General features: G+C 38.9%; 2 protein-coding genes across 6 annotated transcripts; one reads left to right on the top strand and one right to left on the bottom strand.

The window, feature by feature from the left end:
- Window positions 1-6: 6 nt before the first annotated feature.
- On the bottom strand, window positions 7-5,012 carry LOC306907632 (uncharacterized protein). Of its 5 annotated transcripts, none has more exons than XM_079479886.1 (9): window positions 4,636-5,012; window positions 2,219-4,194; window positions 2,049-2,088; window positions 1,538-1,696; window positions 1,284-1,373; window positions 720-785; window positions 564-635; window positions 413-484; window positions 7-291 (listed from the first exon to the last, which is right to left on the bottom strand). In XM_079479886.1, exons 2-8 carry the CDS (start codon window positions 4,175-4,177, stop codon window positions 417-419), a joined length of 2,454 nt encoding a protein of 817 aa, XP_079336012.1. In that variant the 5' UTR covers window positions 4,178-4,194; window positions 4,636-5,012; the 3' UTR covers window positions 7-291; window positions 413-416. The 5 variants fall into 5 exon arrangements, with proteins under 5 accessions (XP_079336012.1, XP_079336014.1, XP_079336013.1 ...); XM_079479888.1 differs by having other exon boundaries at window positions 67-291; window positions 4,656-4,685; XM_079479887.1 differs by having other exon boundaries at window positions 67-291; window positions 4,478-4,657.
- Window positions 5,013-8,177: 3,165 nt separating this feature from the next.
- Window positions 8,178-13,146, top strand: foxo4 (forkhead box O4). The gene is made up of 3 exons (XM_079480031.1): window positions 8,178-10,177; window positions 10,301-11,752; window positions 11,874-13,146. Exons 1-2 carry the CDS (start codon window positions 9,746-9,748, stop codon window positions 11,726-11,728), a joined length of 1,860 nt encoding a protein of 619 aa, XP_079336157.1. The 5' UTR covers window positions 8,178-9,745; the 3' UTR covers window positions 11,729-11,752; window positions 11,874-13,146.
- The last annotated feature ends 2,762 nt before the right edge of the window (window positions 13,147-15,908 follow it).

The following is a 15,908-nucleotide window of genomic DNA, read 5'->3' as shown; positions in this document are numbered from 1 at the left end:
GCATAACGTGGCATTGACAACTGCAATTGTTACTTCAACGGAATATTATACTTGAAACTCTTGCTTCAGTTGTCGATACATTTAATAAAACGAACAACGTTGATCCACTTCCACACATATAACACAATCAATAAACCATACATTAAAAGATGTAAACAAAATCGGGGGAATTAAATTGATAATGAGGTTACATTTTATTAACAAACAACATTAGATAAATGCATATAACTGCATAAAATTTCCACAACTATTAGACTTTTTTATTTTCCTTGTACATGTTCTTCTTTTATCCTGTGTGGCAGTGGGGAGAGACGGAGAGAAAGTGTTTTAAAAGCTGCATTCAAATCAACACACATTAAAAATGGAAGTGGAAACCTCAAAGTTAAAAACATTGTGTGAAATGATGTAATACCAGCTTAAATTCTCTTTAATTCCTCTACACACATCTCAAGTTTTTCGTGCAATGGTCCCCAGTTTTTACACTCTGAAATAACAATATGAAAACATTAAACAGAAGTAACAGGAAAAAGATTTCCATACAGGAAGGAAATAAAACAAAATACCTGATCGTAATCTCACTAGCTCTTCAAGGAACCTCTCAAGTTTTTCATGATGTTGTGTACAATTACTACAGTCTGGAAGGAAGTAGTTAAAAGAGATAAAACACTACACAAGCGGTAACTAATTTCAATGTATTAGCTATAAGATGATCAACCCACCTGAGTCGTGGGCTGCTTCGGCTGGTTGCACAGCATCACCGTCTACTGTATGATGAACAGTAGGTGCTGTTGATGCAAAAAAACAAAAACAAAGTCAGAAAAAAGGCTCTAAAAAACTATCTAGTCTGCCTATTAACATGAATCTGGATTACAACTATTCAAGCAAATAAGAATAACTGTGTTAATAATGACTTTATTTGGATGACCAATAAACTCGGTTTACTTAAACCTTTTGGAGAGAAACTGAAGTGAGAATGAAGGCTACATAGCATGTGGAAACTCCTGGAGGAATGACATTTTTGTGATTTTATAGACAAGTGTCAAAGCTCCATAACATTTTGAATTTGACTTCTAATTTTTCAAGAAACAAAAGTATGTATTTATTTATTTATAACATCATATTGTATTGTACAACGGTTATCTGCAGCTACTCAATACTTTAATTTGGTTATTTGGTTCTTATTAAAGACCATATAAGAGATGTTGAAATGCATCTATCAAATCTCACTAATAAACGAAGCAAATGATGACAAAAATACAGAAAAAAGGACAAAAAAATCACACCAATTCTCTTTCTCTTTGCTGAAGGCAAATCATCATTGCTCAAGCGTTTTTGGTCCAGACCGGGAAGTAGTGAATTCCTCATCCTTATACCTTTTATAGATGGAAAACATGCTTTTTCAATCATTACAGAGCCCTTCATTGTCATTTGTCGGTATGATGTAGTATTTCAAAAAAGAAAATCTGTGAACCTAATCTAAACCACAATTACAGTATCTACGATACAAATTGAGAACATCTTTCACTGTCAAAAGTACCAGGTAATCCTGATGGTTTATTACTGGACGGAGGCTGAACAGTTTCAACAGAGCTTCGTGCAGTCTGTGGGGTCTTCTTGAGAGCCAATCTTTTCCGAGTAGGAGGCTGTAGGCCTGATGGTTTCATCTGTGGTATACTGGAGCTGGAAAGTTTTGAAACTGCAACAGCATTTTAGTTTAGAAATAAACAATTGCACAAAATTAAAAGAATAGTTCAACCATAAATGACAATTCAGTCATGAATTACTCACTCTCTAGTTGTTCCAAACCTGCATACATTTCTTTGTTTGGTTAAACACAGAGAAAGATATTTGGACAAATGCCTGTAACTAAACAGTTCTTGGACCCCATTGACTAAAATAGCTTAGCTTTTGGTTAAAAGCATTCTTTCAAATATCTTTCTCTGCTCAGCAGAACAAAGTTATGTATACAGATTTGGAACAAGATGAAGTTGAGTAAATGACAACAGAATTGTAGTTTTTACATGTGCATTAATGCATAAACAACTCACCTGCTGTGAAAGTATACCCAGGCACAGAAACCACAGCTGTCTGTTAAAAACATCAACATGTCATTTATTAAACCTACTGCAAATATAATCCCTTAGTGACTAAACCAGTTTACAATAAATAGTAATTGGCAAATTTTAAAGCTCCATAAAGCAGCTTTACTGTTTCCTACCTTAACAGGAACAACTGATGCTGTATTCTTGACATTTCCAATGGGCTTTACTCTCTTCAGAAGTCCTGCCTTCTTGATGCCAGGTAGAATAGATGATGCGTCGGGCTGATGTGATGCATTTGGCAACTGGACCGTCTTAGGTCTAACCACTGCTGATGCATTCATAGATGACTGCGGCCTTGGAGGCAGACTGGATTTTGGATGACTGAGCTTGGAGGAGAGTTGAGGTAGCTGTCTTTTCACTATTGGCTTTGTTGGAGGTTTGTTTTCATTAGCCGGCTCTAATGAACTGTGACCTGATGTGCACCGTGTGGAGACTCTCTGACTCCGGTTTAAACTCTGAGTCACCTGCGCGGCAACGATCCCATCTTGATGGCTCGTTCCAACAAGCTCTTCATTTGAATGCGCCTCAATGCTGTTGATCACTGAGAGTCTTTTTCTCATAGGTGTGGGCTTTGCATCTCTCAGTATCTCAAACCTGGATTCTTTGCCAAAGACTATAGGCGTGGATGTGACCATGAAGCTGGTCTTCATGTCCAGCGTGTCATCCAGACAAAAAATACTGTTTCGGCTGATGTTTCCTGTGTCAGAGTTTTGAATGCACTCAGATGGGGGGCATTCATTTACTTTAATCTTAGGAGAGTCTGAGGGAGTTTCTACAGAGTGAACAAAAGCAGGAGTGCTTATCTCAACTTCTGCCTCCCTGTTTTTAGAGCCCGTTTCAGCATTACCCATAACCGATTTAGAGACACTAGTCAGACTTGTTATTTCTGTGCTTGAGGACTTGATCTCTATAGTGGTGTTCTTTAATACGGGAAGGTCTAGGACAGCAAGTTCAGTGGTTTTGTTAAGTTTAGTAAATGTCCCCTCACCTGGCTTCACAGACACGGATATTGACTGAACATCACCTGAGGCTGGAAGAGCAGTGCTTTCAGTTTGCTCCACAATTTCAACTGTTACATTAACGTTTACATTAGCTTCCTCTGAGATCTTTTTAAGTGGACTGTTTATTTTAGCATCCCTAGTAGAATTAGGGCTTCCATCCTGTTTTTCCTCTTCTAGCTCATGTGGCTGAATATCTATTGTGCCGTCATGTTTTTCACTTGGCCGTTCTGTAGTAGTGTTTGAGGCGCCACTGTTATCACTACATGAATTTATTTTATCATGCGTGCAGTCCAGATTAGGAATATCCACAGTAGCATTAACACCGGTGTTAGATTCTTCTTTAACGTTCAGTGTCTGGACCAGGTCGATGGTGGCATTACCTGAATTTATACGAGCAACATCTATATCTACTGTTGAATTAAGTCTAGCATCGGAACTCTCCCTAGGCTCCTGAGTCTGGACCGACTCAAAAGTTGTGTTCTTAATCTCGTGTAGATCAAGAGTTGCATTAATACCAGTATTTGTTGTATTAATTCCACATCTTTCTTTCAAATCTTGAGTCACATCAAAAGTACTGTTCTTCTCCGCACTTATGAAATCTGATTTCTCAAAAGATGTAATGGAAACAGTTGGAATATTGCTTAAATCATTGCCTTCTAATTTGCTTGCGTTTACATTCATAATGTCTTTATCATTCTGTAGTGATTTACTAGATGTGCTTTCATCTGCCAAGTGGCTACATACTCCAGGCGTAGAAAAATGATGATCAGAGATGTTGGAAGTCTCATTCCTTGGTGTTACATCTACTTCATTCTTATGTTTTGTTACTCTTTCCAATGGTATGCAAGCAGGAGAATTCAAAGCGGTTCCTGTTTCATTATCCAGGAAAGACTGCCCGACTGTGTCATCGAGAAATCCAGAAACTTGGGGAAAGGGTTCATCTGTAATTGAATAGAAATTGGAGCACACATCTGGCAATTTCTTGGACTGGAAGGAGGAAATGGGCTTCTGAAGAGATGATCCACCCAGAATGGTGCCACCCTGGGTAAGCTTCCATCTTAAAAAGCTCTCCATGCCAATAACGGGTGTCACTAAAAGAAAAGAAAATTCTGGTAACAAATTTGTGACTGTCATCAAGTAGGTTTCAGGAAGTCACATATCTCACGGTGATCTACAAACTGTTGTTTACAAAAGGAAGTAAGTTTAAATGAATTCCTTGAATACACAACGTTAAATATAAACACTAAACTGACACATTCAGGAAAAAGGAATCAAGATCAAAAGGAACAATTCCGGATATTAGCTGTAAAAATATCACGAATGCACTATTCCGTTTTTATTGAACCCTTTACTTGAAAGCTAGAAGAAACTCACTGTACAACTGTCATCTGTCTGTACCATAGCAACATAAATCTTGCTGCCACGTCTTGTAAATTGTTGTCGAAAATAATATGGTGTTTCTTCGAAACTAACAAGTACAAAACCATTCTAAGCAAATAAATCGAAATCGTTAAAAGAATAAAGCACCTTACCACCAGATCACAAAACACACCGAGTGTTTGCTATTTCCGTTTCGATTTTGAAAACGGAGGACGTTCTAGTGATTGGGTGACACGTTCAGTCCTCGTCCAATCAGAATGCAGATCCGTGAGACGTCCAAACGACATCGACATTGAGGGGGACACAGCTACAGCCGGAAGTGGGGCAAAATCTCGCCGTATATTTACAATAAATCACATTAGCTAACGCCTACACCTACCCCGACCCTAAACATAACCTTACAATGATAAAAAAAATATGAATCAACTGTTTTCAGCCTAACAAATTGATGTGGTATTGAAGTGCGCATGCCCAGTGGAGGTGGCTGTAGCCCTTTTGGTCAAAACCGTGGCGGTGGTCTTGTTCTTTGGTTTTATTGCGGGTTTGCGAACCCACTTCATAGGTGCATACCGCCACCTACTGTGATGGAGTGTGAAGAGAATGAACTATTCACTCTTAAATACTATTATATAACCCACTATCCTAATGAATATCATAATTGCATTTATTTATATTTCTGAATTTGGACCGTAAATTAATATGCTGCTAGTGTAAATTCCTTATACCCTGAATGCTTGTAATTCTTCCTTCCTCCTTTCTCTTTCATAGGCCTTACATATATTCAGGACATGCTCTACGGTCTCCTCTGTTGAACAGGCATCACATAAACCTGTGTTATGCTTCCCTATAATGTGTAAGGTATGGTTTAGATTTGAATTACCTGTTCGCAGACGTGTAAAAATATCTTGTACTCTTCTGCTTAAGTTATGAATTGCTTTACTATTCTTTATGGCTATTTGAATCTTAAAATAGTGCCCACCGCTATGACATGAGTCCCAACCGCTCTGCCATTTCTTATTGCATGCTTTTAAAATAAAATGTTTTCATTCTGATCAACCGAGTGAAATATTTCTACTTTATAGATTTTTTGGTTATTTTGTCTGCTTCTTCGTTACCTCATTACCTCATATCCGCATTTAATTCCCACATGTGCTGTACTCATAAGTCGAATGATTATTCCCAACTGTCGTAGACTGTATAACTGTAAATGTCATTCGTTTCAAATTAATGTAAACTCACAAGGACTGACATTGAGTCTGAGCATATTATCATCACCTTCTCATGGTCTAACTTCATAAGCCCACTCTAAAGCCATTAGAATTGCTGTCATCTCAGCCGTAAATACTACACCTCAAACTCTGGAACATAGAATGCAGCCCCTGTCGTACCAGTGTCAAAACTCTTTGAACCGTCTGTATATATCTGAAGAAATTAGTAGTATGTGTTTTTATATATTAAATTTCATAATTTCTTAAACAAATAGCTTCATCCATTTCCTTTCTGTTCTCGTGTAATTTTACATCTACTTCTGGTTGTGTGGGAATCCAAGGATTGGGGATATCACACTACTGGGGCAACTGGTATTGAGTCTAGACCATCTTCCTTATACTCCTTAATATTCCACGCAAAGCCTTTACCTTTTGTATTAAAAGTTACCCACTAATCATTCAAAATTTCTCTAACAGGGTATCACTTTGTCAGTGGTGGGGGTCAACGTAGCGTAGACTTTTTCTGGCAACTACGGTGGGTCGTGTTTGATTTATTTTTCTGTGATGTACCATTTGCAACATATACCATATTCAAAATGTTATATTACATTTCCTTTTACACTAGCCTGACATTAAACCTGCTTGTTGCTTAATTCCAGAATAGGAAGTGCATCTTTTATCAGTGATCCTAATGATGTGGGTTCCAAAGAGCAGTGTTGACAACCGTTGTTTATATTAGAAAATATAACAAAATAATATGAAATAATTTACAACAGCAATTAGCATGTTTTATTAGTACTTTTTTTTTATTAATAAAACAATGAAAAAAACCATGGTCAATAAACAGTTAAAATGTTTGCGTTAGCTTATGTAAACGTTACGTTTTTATATATTCAAATTATTAAACAGAATTTCTTATATACTATTTTTGCATTTGAGAATCAACAACTTAACTTCTTACAGTTAAAGTGATACTTCACCCAAAAATGAAAATTCTGTCATCATTTACTCACCTTCGAGGTGTTCTAAATCTGTATAAATGTGTTCTGATGAACACAGAGAAAGATATTTGGAAGAATTTTGCCCCCCACTAAAAATACAATAAGTCAAAAATGGCCCAGAACTGTCTGCTGTCCCATATTCTACATAATGTCTTATTTTGTGTTCAACAGAACAAATTAAGTAATTTTTCCTACTATGGGAGTCAAGTCAAAGCATGTTTGGGTGAAGAATCACTTTAACCTTACATATTACAAGATAACAGTGCTCCTCAATAGGCTGAATAAAAAGATGCATTCCAGTAGGCTATTATTAATGCTTTCAGCATAATGATTAATAAATAATGAATAGTGTACTAGTTTTGATTGAATATTGTTGGATTAATTCAATGTGAGAAATAACAGAACATATTTAATCAGCAACTATATATAAAACTATTCATGTATAATGATTTTACAAGTAATGAATAATACATAAACCACTACAACTTATCAGCTGAAGTACTTATAGTGCCTGAGTTTCTCCCAGCTCTTGATAAAACACCAAAGGGGTAACTAAAAAGCACATAGAATTTCCCTTTAGATTAAGCTGCAAGAAGAATGATACGCTTAATTAAGAATTATGCCTAGGAATAAAAAAAATTATTACAATGGTATTTCCGGACAAAAAATGTCATACATTTAAAATTAAATCAAAGTTCTTTCTTGAGGGGAGATTGTAGCCCCATTATATGTTAACACTAAAGACTGAGGAGTTGCATCATACAATGTATTCTAGACCGCCCACTGCAATTCTAGGAAAGGGGTTAATGCCTTATATAAGGTCCTGTGGGAATTGTAGTCCTTATCGCAGACCTGCTCCCTGATGTAGCGACACTGATGGTTTTCAAATGACCAGCAACAGCTGAACTAGAAGGAACGACGCACTATCAGATGGTATATCTACTTTAAATTCATAGGCGGTTCCACAACAGGCAAAAAAAAAATTTCCTTCAACTTAATTTGAAAACCAAAGCAGTCCATCCGTAAAAGTAACCCAAACATACTGGAATTTCTGATTTTCCTTTCTTACAATGACATTCTGAAGTGAACATCTAAGATCACAATAGCGTTCAACCACTCGATCTTAATTAAGAAATGAGATCGCAATTTTCTACAACAACCACATGGGTCACGAGGGCTCGGAGGATCTTGCGCACAGCTATTCCACTCCAGTTCTCGCAAGGATTCACTTGCTTACCCTGCGCCTTAAAATGACAAAACCCTTCACAACCCCAGAAACCCTATCTCTCACGCACATACAATTTAATAATCCATAGCTTAACAACTATTTCGCGTGCTCAGACTTTTTCGAAATCCCGGTTCGCTCGTATATACGGCATCAGGATAACCCGTCACATGACCAACTGCAATTCCCGTCAATCCCTGTGACGCATGCGCAGAACGCGTTGTCTGGCAGTGGTAAACAGACGTCAGAAGGGAGTCTTCGCCTCGAGTCAAAACAAAACAAGAAAGCGCTAGAATAGACGTTGGACTATCTCTGTTAACAGCACAAGGGAAACGATTAAGTGTTAAATCTATCAGACGAACGGGTTATCAAAGATATGCTGGTTTCTTCGACTTTCACCGGAGGCTTTTTAACTCATAAAAACTGAGTTGGCTAACTAGGTGGCCATCTAGTTACTCTCTCCGTAGTAAAACTACGCTTCGAGTTTTGTCCCGGAGGCCGACGAGCTGGCGGCTAAATTCAGGAAGTAGACGAGCAATAACATTTTGTCTGTTCGAGGACTAAGGTGGACATCGACTGTTTTGTGATTTTGGATGACTTCTGCCGGGCGGACACATTCGGCTTAGCTGTGCCCGCGTGAGCATCGTGTGTAGCTGCGTCTTCGAGAAACATGGCAGATGGTGACACGCGCCAGCACACAGCGTGGAGGACCGTGCAAACTTGAACGACAATAACACAGATGTTTGTTTCGTATGGTAAAGCCCTAAAACAACCCATTACGAACGAGCACCATTGTAAGACTTTTATTTGGTATTTTTTAATGTAACATTTTGAGCGTTGTGACATTTTAAATGAATGCGCGTTTTTTCGCCGGCTTTTCAAATTATACATTTTTCGCTCATCCAACTCAAAGGATTTGTGTTGTGGACACTTGAGATGCACTTAGCCCGTTTTACACCTTAGGTTTTTTATGTTTGTAACTCGATGAATCCTGATTAACTCAATGATATTATGACAGGAGGTCAGTTGACTTTGACAGGCAGCTTTCCCATTCACTTGAATAAGTTACGTTTAAAAGGGCAGTATTATTACATTGTGTGGTAATTACGCTAGAAACACACGTAGTTTACACGTTTGATTGGCGGACGACGTGATGCTCTCATGGTAAAGTGGTTCGTCGCTATTTGTGGAAATAAGCATGTTTGTGTAATCTCTAATTGCGAAATCCAATCAAGCGTCGCTGCTAGAATAGGAAACGGTGGGATGGGGTTATTTTTAACAATTACGCCGTATGTTCCTATTGGTTTTGCAATTCTACTTATTTAAGCGCACCTGAGAATTGTTGGATTTAGCGATTTTTCTGTCTCTTTAAACGTTTTTGTCTAAAGCAAAGCTTGTCAGACGTTTTATTTGTCACTCCGTAGTCTCCTGTTTTAATTTTTTTGTGTCAATACGTACTGCTACCAATCCAGCTGTTTTGATGTAGTGATAGTGTTGTGAATTTCCTTTGTTCTTTCTACATAAACAAAGGGACCCCCCCATCCTCGTTTGGCACATCAGAAGCTTTATGTTAGTTATTATTAAAGAGATTATTTGGCCCCTTTAATCTCTCGTGTGAGGATTAACTGACGCTATATTGGTGTGTTTAGATTATTGTGAATTCGCTCCATTACCCTTTGACTAATGCGGTTAAATTTGGGCACTACGATAAACTTGTGGTGAGATAAAATACCTCAATCGTCCGTGAAAAAAAGTGACTCCACTAATCCACAGAACACGTTCATTTATATCAAGTCTTCTATAAAAATTGTCTGGATTTCATCACATAATGGAGGAAGAAAACGTTCCCCCGATTGACCCAGATTTTGAGCCGCAGAGCCGACCGAGGTCATGTACATGGCCGTTGCCTAGACCCGACATCTCAGCTGTCAAAACGGGCGGGACGGACGGCTCCGAATCTGCCGCCGGGACTCCGCCCACCGAGGAAGATAAACACGACCCTCAGCCAACCACATCGGAGCCTGATAAAGTTGCGGTGTCGGAGGGAGGAGTCCTCACGGGAGTGGGCGGGGCTACGCCTAGAAAAGGCACTTCCCGACGTAATGCCTGGGGTAACCAGTCGTACGCGGAGCTGATCAGCCAGGCCATCGAAAACTCGCAAGAGAAACGACTAACTCTGGCTCAGATTTACGACTGGATGGTGAAAACGGTTCCGTATTTTAAGGATAAGGGAGACAGTAACAGTTCTGCTGGATGGAAGGTATTGAATATGATAATTCCTAATATAATTTTGGTTTTAGCCGTAACGTTGTAATAACATCTCGTATTTTATTTAAAATCCTGTTTTTTGTTACTATTATTACGTTTTTGTTTCTCTACTTAGAACTCCATTCGCCATAACTTGTCGCTCCATAACAAATTCCTACGAGTGCACAATGAGTCGACAGGGAAAAGTTCCTGGTGGATGCTAAACCCGGAGGGGGGGAAGACCGGGAAGGCTCCTCGCCGCCGTGCCGCCTCGATGGACAACAGCAGTAAACTGCTTAAAAGTCGCATGCGGGCAAAACAAACTAAAAAGCAGACTGGAACGTCTGGGATCGGAGGCTCCCCTGGTGCGATGCAGGGTGAGGGTGTTTCTGGCAACAGTGGTGCAGACAGTCCTGGACCTCAGAGCCAGTTTGGAAAGTGGGGGGTGAACAGCAGCAGCCCCTCCTCTCGCGGCAGCCTGGATGACCCTGACATGTGGACGAGTTTCAGGCCTCGCACAAGCTCTAATGCCAGCACTCTTAGTGGCAGGCTTTCTCCTATCGCCACGGGGCAGGAGGACGAAGATGAATTACCCGAGGACGGTCTCCTGGGGGGTTATTCTGCAGGTAATCTTCCTCCGACTCTAACCGAGACCCTCATGGAAGAACTGGACTTGATCGACGGGCTTACTTTGATGACGGGTCAGCAAGGGGGTGCAAGCCCAAGCACAGCCCCTCCTGCTCCTCCTCAGCCGCTGCCTTCTGCATCCACACTGCTGCCTCGAGGGTCCAGCTTTACTCCATTTAGACAGCTGTCATCATCAAAGGCATCGCAAGGATCTACTCCGCCAGGGCCGCAAAACACAAGCGGCGGATCCAGCTTGAGCCCTTCGAACTTCGGAAACTCGCTCTTCAGCCCTCTGTCTGGTCCTGGATCCCATGGTGGTTTCAGTCCTCATGTTCCCTCCAGCCTCGAGGCTCTTCTTACCTCTGATTCACCCCCACCCAGCGAAGTCATGATGACCCAAATGGATCCTCTCATGCCAAGTCAAGGAGGCCTTTTAGCCCTCGGGGGATCTCTTTCAAGCAACCAGACCAAGCCAAGTCAAATGATGTTGAGTAAGAGCAGTGACACAAACGCTGTGGGACAAATGTCTCTCCAGCCTCAACCCCAACTTCAGCACTCACAGATGAGCTTCGCAATGATGCATTCATGCATTAACCAGGAGCTGCCACAGCTCGCAACCGTAAAGACCCAGCATCACGTGCCAGGGCTTCTGCAGCACGGAGCTGTCACGTTACCTGGTGGGAATGGAGGTCTGCAAGGATTGGGCCAATTTTCGACACCACCCTGTTTTATGGCTCCCCAGGATCGACTGCCTACAGACTTGGATATTGAGATGTTCACTGAAAACCTGGACTGTGACGTGGAATACATTATAAACAGCGATCTGATGGATGGAGATTTGGTCGACTTTAACTTTGACCCCATCATGCAGGGTGGACAGGGTTGTACCGGGCCAGCAACCACACAAAATTCATCCCACAACTGGGTACCCAGCTAATTCTGATATGAAACATAAAAACAGGTAATGTCCTCTGAAGCAATTGTTTTCATTTAATTTCTGTTCTGCTTTTGATTTTTGTGTGTAATGCATGTATGTTACGTTTTGTTTCTCGATGCATTTATCATTGTTTTCTTATTCACAGGACAGTCCTCATCCAGGAATACAAAAATGGACAGTCTAATTGTTTTGCCTCTGCATATGCCACTGTACCTCAAACACACACACACACACTGCTTTGGCTAACTTGGCCAAAAAGTCTTGTGTCAGATCTTTTCAAACCAGTTGACGAAAGAACCTCATACATTTTAAGTGCCAACGTCAACTTGAAGAATGTGCTGTTGGACAGACCAAACATGGTCTTGAAACATATTTTCTTCTTTTGTGTTTTATGTGCAACCACTTTTTTGAAAGTTGCAGTTTTTTGGAGTTGTCTAGGCCAATTGTGAGACAACCGAGACTAAACAAGCACAACTAATAAACAACTAATTGTGTTTATTACAGTAATGCAAATGATGAGTGACACCAGAGTAGTGTGAGACAGAGATGGTACTCAAGTTCTTCATTATGAAAAATACAACTCATTCAGTCAAGGAGAATGAAAATGCAGCTTTTTCGGCGGAAAATCTCGTTTGTTGATCAGCAGCTGAGATGTCGAGCAGTCTTACTGTTCTAGTATGACTTGACAGTTACACAGCTGACATGATGTGGCTGTTGATCTCAGACCCACTCAGAGGAACTCAACATGGCACCACAGGATTGTTGAGAACAATATGAATCCTCTTCATGTATCAGAACCTCTTAAATGGCAATGGTCTCACAGAGGATCAGCCCCATGGGCTCTGAAAGTACTCTCTCAGCGGTACGACACAGGCACACCTTTTACGTGAAGGGGGCTGAAAGATTTCAAGGTGGTTTGGCGATGCTGGTGTTCCATTTAATATTAGTTTGGCATTTATGACCTCTGCTCTCAAGAAGGTGTTTTTTCTCTGTTGTACTAAAGAGTAGATGCTGATCATTGAATGATTTGTCTGCTCTTAAGTGTTTTGATTGTGATGACAACAGTATGAAGAAATGTGATTTTACACAGGGCATTTTGATGCATTTAAATCCTGCCAACAGGTGAAATAGTATAGTGTTATCGTTGGAAATCGAGTGCCCTTTTGCAGAATGCAATAGCTTAGGATTTGTGTGTGTGCCCAAAGGGGTCTATGTATGTGTTTTTGTGTGCAAACATGTTTAATACTCCCAAAACTTGATTCCAACACACTGACACAGAATTTAAGGTTATGCTGAATCATTTCATTTATGTGGAGGCGCATGTTATTTTTATGGTATTGGTGTGGTGAAAAATCTTGAAGAGTAAGGCTTTAATAATGTGTACGTTATGGTATATTGACTGTGTACTAAAGGCAAGGGGCAAAGTTATTTTATCAATCAGTTTTTCATAAACAGCACTACTCACCTTTTGTTTTATATATATATATATATATATATATAATCAATTAAAATTGTAATGTTATTGGTGAAAGATACTAATAAGAAAACATGCTGTTAATGTGCTTTTTTTACGAATCAGCAAAAAATATTACAGATCATTTTTAACGGTCATTTTCTATGTAATCTTTTATTTTTGTAAAAGATGAGATGCATGTAGATTTTATACATAACCAAAGGAACACTAAGAACTGCATGTCAGAGAGAGAGAGCACAGCAGTACAGATAAGCTTTACAAATATTAATTATAAATTGATTGATTGCATGAGTGTATAAAACCATGCTCTAAAAACATTGATTTGTGATCACAGATTGTGCTAAAAGAAGGAAAATCTAAGTTTTGCTTGCATTACAAGTTCTTAATTTAAAAGCAATGTAGCTGATTTCATCTCAGAAAGCAAAACTGATCCAACTGAAAATGATTAATGCAATGTTTCACTCTCAGGGTTACAAAAAAATAATAGTTAAAACAACTTCTGAAGAGAAGCAATGAGATAATCATGTTATAACATCATTGCTCATGGCCTTTTCTAAATTATGAGTCATTTATGCAAGCCAACATCACCATAGATTTTTTTAACATTGCAGAAATATATCTAATGTTGCAGTTTATTATGAGATTTATCCAATGTATGCATTTGTAATTCCTACAAACACTTGTTAACTGCCAATGAACACTATAGCATGTTGCTGCAAAGCAGATCATAAGGTTTTAATGCCCTTTTTGTTTAATCATATACTTTTTCTTTAGTACAAGGGTTGACTTTGTGTTTTTAATTTGTTTAGATAAATTACACTGTTTTAAACCAGCATTCTTAAGATTTTTGTATATTGAGTTTTTGTTTAATAGATTGATGTAATGGTTTGAGTATATTATTTGCTAAAGCACTCTCTCCGTACAGAGGAATAATTTTTCTCCTATTCATTGGTGCTAGATATTAAATAACAACTAAAGAGGGCCATATTGGATTGGTGCATATTGACATCAGGGCCTTTAATAATTTTATGCAACACATCTTAATTTCTTGATGTAGAATAGTATGAGAAATGTACCTATATTTTAATTCCCAAACTCTGTTTTATATACATTATAAAGCTGTGAATGGGGAGGGAGGGGCTTCGCCTTCTCGCCACAAATGAGGTAACAATGCACCTCATGAATGATTTCAGCATGATTTGTTATAACAATTGATGATTCAGGCTAAATTCAATCAAACGTTTACATTAATGTGCTCATACCGTTTCTCGTGTTTGTGTAGTGTAGCTTCTTCAAAGTGATAGTTGAAAACACATGGTACAGCTTTCAGAAAACCCAAGTGCTGGCGGTCAGCTTTGACGTTTTCTCAATGTACTTGATTGGATACAAAGTTTTCATTCAGAACTGGATTTCTAGGCTTGACAGCTTGGCTTAGTTTTGTTCAAAGAATTGGCTGTAATGTTAAATAATGTATTGGCTCCACCAGGACAACTTAAAGGGACAGTTCACCCAAAAAGGAAAATTCTTGACATCATTTACACACTCATCATTTCAAACATGTATGACTTTATTCCTGAAGAATGTTAATAACCGACCAACTTGCATTGGTTTTTGTGTCCTTACAATAGAAGTGAATGTGTATACCGCCACACGTTCGTCAAAATATCTTCTTTTGTGTTCTGCAGAGGAAAGAAAGAAAGTCATACAGGTCTGAAATGATGAGAGGGCTATTAAGCAATGACAGAATTCTCATTTTGGGGTTAAAGATTCATTTTAAAGGGCCACTGCATGAAATGCAGGAAATTCCACACCTTCCCTCTTTTCAAATCACTCTTTATTACTTTCCTTGTTTGATATTAGCCTTCCTTTTCATTTATCTTTAGTATTGTTTTTAGTTCTTGTAGGTTTTCATTTCGCGTAATATCCCAATTGATAACACAAAACTGTAGTTATTGGTATTGGTTGTTTTTATCGTTGTTTTGGGTTATGGCAGTATGTAAGACTGACGAGTTGTGCATAACCAATAAAATGTATGTACTTCATTGCTTTTTTGATCAATTTATTTTGTCCCCCTTTACTTTGTTAGCCAGAGGTCATTAAAATCAGTTCAGCATAATAGAAATAAACCTAATTTGTTTAACTCAGACTGTTTTGTTCATTCAGTGTTCAATTGGTCTCGCACAGATGCAGGTCATTCAATGCAGGGAACATAGTTAAAACTTCAGTGTGTAATTGTTTGCAGGATCTATTGACAGAAATGCAATATAATATACATTACTGTGTCTTCAGAGGTGAAGCGTTTTGTTTTTAATACCTCAGAATGAGATACTACTATCTACATACACCGCGGGTACCTTTACATGGAATTCACCATGTTGTTTCTACAGTAGCCCTAAATGGACAAACTGCTCATCACAGCGCGTTTCGTAAATACGTTATATCCTTCAGCAAAGAAGCCAAGATGTGAAAACTTCTGTTGTCAGTTCTTGGAAAGAGAGCGGTAGAGTGAGCCAGTGATTGGAATTTAAAACCTCATCGCTAGATATCTCTAATTTTATTCACTGGACTTAAAGTGGTAACTTTATAATTGTATGTATCATGCAGTCATATGCCATTCCCAGGCACACAAGCATTACCTTAATAAAGTTTCCCAGTCCTAGCATTCCCCAACACATTAACATTTTCTGACCAAGTCCAACTTGAAAG

Source organism: Barbatula barbatula (genome assembly GCF_947034865.1).
Source record: "Barbatula barbatula genome assembly, chromosome: 18".
Classification (NCBI taxonomy): domain Eukaryota; kingdom Metazoa; phylum Chordata; class Actinopteri; order Cypriniformes; family Nemacheilidae; genus Barbatula; species Barbatula barbatula.
The sequence above is the reverse complement of the archived record's forward strand: the minus strand, read 5'-3'. Positions and strand labels throughout refer to the sequence as shown.